General features: G+C 38.4%; 1 protein-coding gene across 11 annotated transcripts in view; it reads left to right on the top strand.

Moving 5' to 3' along the window:
• Rbms2 (RNA binding motif single stranded interacting protein 2) overlaps positions 1–10,717 on the top strand; it is an 89,008-nt gene that overhangs the window by 36,420 nt on the left and 41,871 nt on the right. For 10 of the 11 annotated variants that reach the window (XM_078053294.1, XM_021733510.3, XM_040280463.2 and 7 more), the window contains one exon: positions 8,622–8,788. In XM_078053294.1, the coding sequence (XP_077909420.1) occupies positions 8,622–8,788 (167 nt within the window). Of the gene's footprint in view, positions 1–6,924; positions 7,074–8,621; positions 8,789–10,717 lie in introns of those variants that run through there. The other variant, XM_013363081.3, reaches the window with a different exon arrangement.

Here is a 10,717-nt window from a genome sequence, read left to right as displayed (position 1 = left end):
GTGTCTTGCTAAGTTTCTTAGGCCTCACTAAGATGCTGAGGCTGGCCTCGAATTTGTAATCCTCATGCCTCAGCCTCCTGTATCAATGGACTAACAGGCATGTGCCACCACCCCAGTCCTGTTTAATTTTTTTAAGACAGGCTTTCATCAAGTTGCTGAGGCTGGTCTTGAACTTGTATTCCTTTTGCCTCAGCGTCCCTGGTAGCAGGGACTAACAGTCCTGTGCCACCATGCCTTTGACTTTTCTTCCCAGATCATATGTCCTCCTGAATATGTGGTCCACCAGCCAGGCTGAACAATGGAGGGTTAGGTAATATATTATAATACTCAGTGGGAAGTGTCCCAGCCATATTCTCCCAAAGCTACTGGCTGTTGTGTTCATATTTCATCTATTTAATCTTTTTGGTGAGTGTATACATTTCCTAATATGTATGAGGTATTGCTATACTGACATATACCCATAAACTTGTTTGCACTGTTCATTATTTCTGGGGCGTGGTTGCAAGCATGGGATTATACTGTCTAAAAACATGGTTCCTGTAAAGGCTATGCCCATGACACAGTTGCCTTAATATGTTATTTGGGGACTACTACTCTAGGGTCTATGTAAACATTAGTTTGTTTGTTTGTTTTGTGGTACTAGGGATCAAACCCAGGTCTTGTGCATACCAAACCCACATTCTTACCATTGACCTTTACCCTCAGCCCACCATCATTTTACGTAAAAGATTTTTCCTCTAATTTCCCATCTGATTCATAGTTCAGATGCCTTTGTTCTAAATGTTCTACTCTAAGCAGACATTACCTACAGGAACTTACAACTGTTCTCTTTCCAGAAAGGAGAGAAACAAAGGATGTAGGGTCATTTAAAGGGCTGCTGTATGTGTTTACTTAGCTGTTTGCCCTGATTTTGGTATTGCCAGTGTTTAGAATTTCTTTTTTTAAAAAAAGATTTTTTTTTTAAAGAGAGAGAGAGAGAGAGAGAATTTTTTTAATATTTATTTTTCAGTTCACAGTGGACACAACATCTTTGTATGTGGTGCTGAGGATCGAACCCAGGCCGCTCGCATGCCAGGCGAGGGAGCTACCACTTGAGCCACACCCCCAGCCCCAAGAATTTCTATCACTTAGTTCTGCTTAACAAAAAGCAGAGTTATACAATGGCAGGAGCATTGAACCTCACTTTCCAAATTTTAAAAGAGAAATAGCACATCTCCCATTCCATCTCATGGAATTGTTGGAAAGATAAATGAAATCACGTTTGTGATAGGGCTTAAGGCCCTATTAAAGTGTTAGAGAGAAAGATCTGGAACAGAATTCTGCATTAAGATGTGCTTTGAGGAGGTTCTTTATACAGGCTTGAAGAAAGCAGAATTTCATTGAGAGGTTCTGGCACAAATTCTCTTCCATCCAAATCTGTAGGGTAGAATGGTTGTTTCATTATTCAGGGTCTGGAAAGGAAACAGCATAGCTCTCAATCCTTTCCCTCAGTCCTAAATAATCTCTAGTTAGGGAATTACTAATCTACTCTTTGTCTCTATAGATCTGCCTGTTCTGGACATTTTGTATAAATAGAATCTTACAATTTTTTTTTGTTATTGGTTTCTTCCTCTTATATGATTTTTTTTAAGAGAGAGAGAGAGAGAGAGAGAGAGAGAGAGAGATAATTTTTTAATATTTATTTTTTAGTTTTTCGGCGGACACAACATCTTTGTTTGTATGTGGTGCTGAGGATCGAACCTGGGCCGCACGCATGCCAGGCGAGCGTGCTACCGCTTGAGCCACATCCCCAGCCCTATATATGATGTTTTTAAGCTTCATCCCTGTAGTAGCATGTATCAGTACTCTCTTCATTTTTATGGTTGAGTATTATTTCATTGTATAGATTTGCCACATTTAATTTATCCATTTATCAGTTGATGGATATTTCTAGTACCACTTTGGCTACCATGAATAATGCTGCTTTGAAATTTATGTACAGGATCAATAAGAGGCATATGTTTTCAATTATCCAAGATTATATACCTAGGAGTGGAATTCCTATGTTCTATGGTAACTCTGTGTTTAACTTTTTTTTGGTACTGGGGATTGAATTCAAGGGCCCTCTACCATTGAGCTATATCCCCAGCCCATTTTATCTTATTTTATTTTTTGAGTCAGGGTCTTGCTAAATTGCCAAGGCTGACCTTGAATTTGTGATCCTTTTGGCTTAGCCTCCTGAATCACTAGGATTGAAGATATGCACCACTGTGCCCAGCCCTCTCTGTTTAACTTCTTGAGGAACTCCTAAACTGCTTTCAAAAGTGGCTGCAGCATTATTTTATAATCCCACAGCAGTTTATGAGTACTTCAATTTCTTCAGATTCTCACCAACACTTGTTATTATTTGTCTTTTTTATTATAACCATCCTAGGAATATGAAGTGATAATCTCTTTGGAATTTTGCTTTGCATTCCCCTGATGGCTCTCTATTAAAAGTTTACTGTGTGGACTGGGGTTGTGGCTCAGTGGTAGAGCACTTGCCTAGCATGTGTGAGACACTGGGTTTGATTCTCAGAACTGCATATAAATAAATGAATAAAATAAAGGTCCATCAACATCTAAAAAATTTAAAAAAAAAATTATTGTGTTATTGGAAAGGGTGGCACAGGCCTGTAATTCCTGTGTCTTGGAAGTCTGAAGCAAGAGGATTACAAATTTAAGAGCAGCCTGTGCAATTTAGCAAAATTTAGTGAGAGCCCATCTCAAAATAATAATAATAATAGGCTGGGAATGTAGCTCAGTGGTGGATCAGCCCTGAGTTCAATTCATAGTATTAAATTTGTAATCCTCTTGCCTCAGACTTCTAAAACACAGGGATTAGAGGCCTGTGCCACCCTTTCCAATATCACAGTAAACTTTTAATAGAGAGCCATCAGGGAAATGCAAAGCAAAATTCCAAAGAGATTATCACTTCAGATTCCGAGGATGGCTATAAAAAAAAAAGACAGAAAATAACAAGTATTGGTGAGGATCTGAAGAAACTGAAGTACTCATAAACTGCTGGTGGGATTGTAAAATAATGCAGTCACTTTTGAAAGCAGTTTAGGAGTTCCTCAAGAAGTTAAACAGAGAGGGTTGGGCACAGTGGTGCATGCTTATAATTCCTTTCAAGGTACAACCCAAACATTGTCTTTGAGAAACTTTTCTGTCAGAAATTAGTTGTTTCTTCTTCCATGCTCTTTTTAAAATATTGATTGATTGATGTGGTACTAGGGCTTGAACCCAGAACTGCTCTACCACTGGGCTACATCTCCAGCCCTTTTTAAATTTTTTAATTTGAGATAGGATCTTGCTAAATTGCTCAAGCTAGCCTCAAACTTGAGATCCTCCTGCTTTAGCCTCCCAAGTTGCTGGGTTTACAGGTGTGTGCCACCCACACCTGGCCTCTCTTTCATGCTCTCCATTTTGCTTGGGTCCCATTAACACATACATTTCATTCTATTAGTTTCTTTCTTTCTTCCTTGCCTTTCCTCTCTTCCCCGTCTTCCCTCCCTCCCTCCCTCCAGCCTGCCTGGCTGCCCCCCTCCCCCACTCTTGTTTGGTACTGAGGATTTAACCCAGTGTTGCTTTACCAGTGAGATACATTCCTGGCCTTTTTATTTTTAATTTTGAGATAGCATCTCATTAAGTTGCTTAGGGCCTTGCTAAATTGCTGAGGCTTGTCTCAAACTTGCAATTCTCCTTTCTTAACTTCCAGAGCTGCTGGGATTACAGGTGTGTACCACCATACCTGGCTGATTCTACTTATTTTCTATATTGTAAACCCTCCTTAATGATTTGTTGGAGTGCTTTAAATTTATTATGAAATATTTCACCCATATTCTTATTCATCTGTGAGTCCTCACAACAGTCCTTACATGTCATTGCAATTCAAATATTTATGGAATGACTAAAATAATGCAAAGGGTCTCATGATCAATTAATTATTAGGGGGGTCTGTAACTTCTGAGAAAGTGAACCTTCTCATATTAGGAGATATTATAACTTGGAACCCAAGCAAAGAGATTCATGTTATATGCCCTAGAGGCCACTGCTTCAGAAAAATATCTGTGGCTCACCCATATCCAGGTTGCAGCAGGAATCCTGATATCAAGTCACTGGATTGTGTATCTGTGAGACATTTTTAGGGACTTATTAATACACAATTAGCGAATTTTCTCTAAGTTTATTTCACTCATTTTAACAAACACCTATGCCTACTATATGCTAGGCATTTACAGAAGCTAACTACCATATGTGGGATGGGTTTTCTCCTGCTCTGGTGGTTAATAGTAAAGTTAAAGGCCCAGGGTGGGGATGATTTTGATGACAAATACATGGATACAGGGTTTATGAATGTTAATCCAACATAGGTCATGAAGAGATGATAATTGATCCATATTTTCCCCTCCTTCAGTAAGAATACCTCACTACCCTGGATGGTCACACATACTACCTCTTTCTCTTTTACATGTGTAGGTAAACATAATTGGTTTACATGGTCTTTATCTTCAAATATTTTCTTTTGGGAAGTCAGACAAGTTTTACTTAGGAACTTTCTTGACCTTTCCCCACCCCCATTTAGATTCTCTTAATCATTCCTTCAAAGTGAATTTTTTCCTACCATATTTCTTTGATGTCAAACCTATGCAAGCAATTCTGGAAGGTGCTTGGGAATAGTAAGAGATAATTTTTTCCCCTTCTGAACTATATCCTAATTGCTATGAATTTTTATTGCCTTGTAACAAGTTTATTATTGACAAAGTCATATTTTAGATTGTAGTTAATACCATCATATTAAAACAGAGTATAACCATGGTAGCAAACCAATAGCAATCAATCTTGTTTTTCTTTTTTCCTTCTTTTGGTATTGGGGACTTAATACAGTGGCACTTTACCACTGAGCTACATTCCTAGCCTTTTAAAAATTTTTATTATTGGAGCTAGGGATGTGGCTCAAGCAGTAGAGCGCTCGCCTCAGCACCACATAAAAAATAAAGTAAATAAAGATGCTGTGTCCACCGAAAACTAAAAAATAAATATTTAAAAAATTCTCTCTCTCTCCAAAAAAAAAAATTATTATGAAACAGGGTGTCACTAAATTGCTGAGGCTGACCTTGAGTTTATGATCCTCCTGCCTCAGCCTCCTGAATCACTGGAATTACAGGCATGTATAACCTGGCATCACCCTTATATTCTTGTTTGAACAGTCCTGACATCATTGACACTTTCTTTTAGAAATATTCTGTCACTTCTATCACTGGACATAGCTCAGAAGTAGAGTGTTTGCTAACATGGGCAAGGCCCTGGGTAAGATCACCAACAACACCACAAAAAAAAGGGGGGGGGAATATTCTATCACAGTGGGAAAAGGGGATAGATAGACCTCGAATTGGGTGGGCTTCACATCTGCTCAGCTTGGTACACAGTATGATGCTTCTAGAGTTGTTGTTTTAAATATTTTTTTAGTTGTTGATGAACCTTTATTTTATTAATTTATATAAATGCAGTGCTGAGAATCGAACCCAGTGCCTCATATATGCTAGGCAAGTGCTCTGCCACTGAGCCACTATTTGTTATCATTACTGTTGTTAACATCTTTGTAGTCATGATCACCTTCAGGTCTAGAGTCCTTATTCAGAAGAAATAGCTTGGTTTTCTCAGTTAAGGATTAATAACAGCAACTCCTAAAAGATGAGGAAGAATATATCTGATTGAATGGTCTCCAGCTGTGATTTCCTTATTCTGAACTCAGGAACCATGATTAAAATTTAGGTCATAGGGCTGGGATTGTGGCTCAGCAGTAGAGCACTTGCCTAGCATGTGTGAGGCCCTGGGTTCGATCCTCAGCACCATGTAAAAATAAATAAAATAAAAATATTGGGTCCTACTACAACTAAAAAATAAATATTTAAAAGAAAAATTTAGGTCACAGTCTTTTTGATTGTATTTTAAATGTGAGACACAGTCTTACGATAGTAGTGAGTAGAAGGGGTACAGACCCACTAGATGTTGATTATTATTGCAAATCTAATAATTTAGTGGAAAATTCAAAGTGATTTTTTTTAATTGGGAGTTGAACCCAGAGGTACTTTACTACTCAGCCATATCCCCAGCCCTTTTTATTTTGAGACAGGATCTCACTAAGTTGCTTGGGACTTGCTAAATTGCTGAGGCTAGCCTTGAACTTGGGATCCTCCTGCCTCAGGCTGCAGAGTGTCTGGGATTACAGGTGTGTGCCACTGGGTCCATTTTAAAGTGATTTTTTTTTGGGGGGGGTATCAGGGATTGCCTGTCACTTAACCACTGAGCCACATCCGCAGCCCTTTTTATGTTTTATTTTGAGACAGGGTCTTACTAAGTTGCTTAGGGCCTTGCTAAATTGCTGAGATTGGCTTTGAATGCAATCCTCCTGCCTCAGCTTCCAGAGTCCCTATGATTACAGGCATGCGCCACTAGCCTAGTAAAAGTGATTCCTAAAGTACTGCTATTTTTAGTACTGGGAGTATGATGTTCAGACTTATTTGCTTTGTTTTGTCCTGTTATATTAAAGTTACTTAGGATTGAGGGTATAGTGCAGTGGTAGAGCACTTGCCTAATATGAATGAGACCTGAGGTTTGGTCATCAGCATCTCAATAAATAAATAAAGTTACTTAAAACATGCATGTGTTTACACACTGCTCTGTCCTTATTGACGACATTATGTGCCTATCATCATCATTACAGAAGAATAATACATACTCCTGGCATAGAGTGTAAACTGTTTAAATAGATGCACATTTGTGATTATGCATAGTGGTAAAGATTGGAACTACCTGTTTCTATACATTTTAGCCTGAGCAAAGATTTTTTTTTTTTTTTAAAGGATATATTTTTTTAATTTTTTAATATTTATTTTTTAGTTCTCGGCGGACACAACATCTTTGTTTGTATGTGGTGCTGAGGATCGAACCTGGGCCGCACGCATGCCAGGCGAGCGCGCTACCGCTTGAGCCACATCCCCAGCCCCCTGAGCAAAGATTTTTACTTTGAAGGTTTTTAAGGATCAGAGGTATGAAATATAAGAGGCACACTTCACAGTAATTAAGATTCTATTTCGGGCTGGGGATGTGGCTCAAGCGGTAGCGTGCTCGGCTGGCATGCGTGCGGCCCAGGTTCAATCCTCAGCACCACATATAAACAAAGATGTTGTGTCCGCCAAAAACTAAAAAATAAATATTAAAATTAAAAAAAAAATAAAAGATTCTATTGCAGGAAGATTCTCAAACACAAATTTGATATTTGTGTTTCTCTTTTTATTTTTCCTTTACTACCCCAATTCTTACCACTACCACCAGAAAAGGGAGGGAATCTGGAGATAAAATTACTATTCATCTCCAGGTTGCTAATTACTCTAAGGAAGTAATACCAGATAGGTTTGTGCTATAAAGTGCTTTAAACCAAGGGAGAACTAGAGCATGAATGTAATGTAGTAAAATGCACTATGTTATATATAATTATACAAATTTAGGCAGAGTATTAGCAACCAAAAATGTGAATGCTAAAAGTCTTATTAGAGCATAAGGATATAAAATGTGCCATGACAGAAGGGACCCATGTTTCAGCTAGTATGGCATTTTGACTCCAACAAAAGTGCTTAGAGAATGAGCAGGTTCTGGTTGCCTGTCCTGATATCACTTGTGAAAAATTAGAGATGTTTCATATCAAATCCCAAATTTCCTTGAACATAATATAATTGTCATTCATCTAAACTTTTTAAAAATTATAACTTTTGATTAAATCCCTATTAGTGTTACAAGTTTTATTTTACTGCCTTATATGATAATTAATTTCCTCTTACTGTCCAAGTTTAAAATAATTTTCAAGTTCCTGAGAGTATTTTGCAGTTCTCGTTTTTTATTCTGTGAATAATATATGTTTACTTATACCCTTTGTGATTCAATAGATGTGTATTTCTTCATCTTTATTTGGGAGCGGGTACCAGGGATTGAATCTAGGGGTGCTTAACCAGTTTTTTATTTTTATTTTATTTTATTTTATGTTTTTGAGACAAGTTCTTGCTAATTTACCTAGGATCTCACTTCTTCATCTTTTTTTTTTTAATGAAACGTAGACTTTATTAGTCTTGTCTCATTGAACAGTGTACCTAAGGTGTCAACATTAATCATGTTCTGCAACGTCTGTATAATAAAAACATTCCACTATAACATAAACCTTTAACAGGTTTCTTTTAGCCCATTGTTATTCCTGGAAGATAGGTAGAACAAGTATATAGTTTCTTATTTTATGGCAAAGGAATTTCTTTAATTTTTTTAATTTTTAATTTTTAGTTGTAGTTGGACACAATACCTTTATTTTATTTATTTTTACATGGTGCTGAGGATTGAACTCAGGGCTTTTCACCTGCTAGGTGAGCACTCCATTGCTGAGCCACAATCCCAGCCCATCCGGTAGTTTTTAATTCTTTAATTCTCCTGTTAAGTTCATTGCAATTAATGTTTAGAATCATTTTCCCCCCCACGGAGCCAAGGTCTTACTCGATCTCCAACATCTCAATGTACTATCTTTCTGACCTTCTATTCTTCATACCTCCCTGCAGCCCTATGTGTCACTGGCTCATCAGATGGCACCACCTAGTCCAAGCAACAGCACCCCTAACAGCAGCAATGGGAGCAATGGGAATGACCAGCTGAGCAAAACCAACTTGTACATCCGAGGATTGCAGCCAGGCACTACTGACCAGGACCTTGTCAAGCTGTGTCAACCGTAAGTTGTGGTATAAGTGGGTAGGCTCCAAGGGACAGTACAGATTTGGTGATACTGGCTTTTTGCCAGATTTTCTTATCCTAAAATACAGTATTGTGTTTCTACCCAATAGTCCCACGGTGTCTCAGCATCTCCTATTTTTTAAATTTTGAGACAGAATCTCACTAAGTTGTTGAGGCTGGCCTCAAAATTGCAAACTTTACCTTAGCCTCCGAAGTCTCTGGGAGTACAAGCTGCACCACAGTGCTTGGCTCAGCATCCCCTCTTAAAAAAGTTCTCTCTGTTGGGCTGGGGTTGTGGCTCAGTGGTAGAGCACTTGCCTAGCATATGAGGCACTGGGTTCGATTCTCAGCACCACAAATAAATAAAATAAAAGTACATTGATAACTAAAAAAAATATTTTAATAAAAGTTCTCCCTGTTGCTGGTTTATAAAACATTTATGTATTTCTCTAAGGGAAGCCAGGATGGGGCTAGCCTTTGAACCAACTTTGTTTCTGGTATCTACTCTGAACCAATAGGCTTAATGAAAATATTGCTGTCCTTACACCTTGGCCATAGAAATGCTCAACCTCTCTATAGATACTGATTAACAGGTGACAAGAGCTGGCAGCAAGGATAGAAGAAAGTGAGACTAGCTAATTTCATATACACGTTGGAGAGTTTCAGCTTTTGGGATGTTCCTAGTGAATCAGAGCCACTTTCATATTAATGAATAAAGAAGAAGGTGGAGAAAGAGGCTGTCACTCTCATCTAACCTATGAAGAACTTTCGAATCATAGGTCAACTACCTTGGAATTGCCCAATAAGGAATGCTGAAAAAAACAGAAGAGTGCGGAGATACCCAGCTCCGTTTCATTTGTCAGGAAAGCATGCATTTCAGACACTATGTCTGAAGGAGTGATTAGAGGAAGAAGTCTGGGAATGGGATGGGGAGAGTAAAAGAAAGGAATTTGGGTCAATGAATGTTGGGAAGAGGTAGAAATATGAACTATGTACATTTACTATCTTTTATAACTCCTTATTGCAATACAATAAGCATAAAGAAAAGAAAAGTAAACAAATCAAACGTATAGGTAGTGAGGTGACTTTTCGCAAAGGGAACATAAACTTGGTGCAGTCTAGAAACAGATCAAGAAACAGAACCATACCAGCTCTTCAGAACTTCACCTTCTGTGATATCCCTGCAAAGTGTCACTGTTGGCTTCTGCTTTGCTGGTTTGTTTGTTGTTGTTGTTGTTGTTGCTGCTTGTTTGGTTTTGGTGCTGGGAATTAAACCCAGGACCTTTCACATGCTGGGCAAGCTCTCTACCATCAGTTACACCCCCAGCCATTTTTTTTTTTCCTTAAATTTTGAAAAAGGTCCTTGCTTAACTGCTTGGGCTAGTCCTCAAACCTGTGATCCTCTTGCCTCAGCCTCCCAAGTAGCTGGGATTATAGTCATGCAACACTATGCAAGGCCAAAACTTAATTTTTATTGCTTATATATTTCCATCATAGGACTATAACAGTTAGTTACTTATTCTGGACATTTGAGTTGTTTCCAGTTTGTAACTATTGTCAATATAGTATGCTATGAATTTATACACATCTTTTGGTGCATGTGAATAATGCATTCATGCTGGGTGTATACACTAGGAGTAAAATTGCTGGATTGCTGGGTGCAGTGGTGCACACCTATAATCCCAGTGGCTCAGGAGGCTGAGGCAGGAGGATCACGGTGTTCACAAAGCCAGCAACAAGACTGTCTCAAAATACAAAATAGGGGTGGGGATGTGGCTCAGTGGTTAAGTGCCCTTGAGTTCAATCAACCCCTGGTACCCACCCCCCAAAAAAATTGCTGGGTTACAGGACATGCATCTATGCAGATTTTATAGGTAACTATTAAATAATTTTCTGAAGTAATTTAACTAATTCTTGCAGTGTGTGT

Source organism: Ictidomys tridecemlineatus, chromosome 6 (assembly GCF_052094955.1).
Source record: "Ictidomys tridecemlineatus isolate mIctTri1 chromosome 6, mIctTri1.hap1, whole genome shotgun sequence".
Lineage (NCBI taxonomy): Eukaryota > Metazoa > Chordata > Mammalia > Rodentia > Sciuridae > Ictidomys > Ictidomys tridecemlineatus.
Note: the sequence above shows the minus strand (reverse complement) of the source record. Positions and strands in the feature narration are given on the sequence as shown.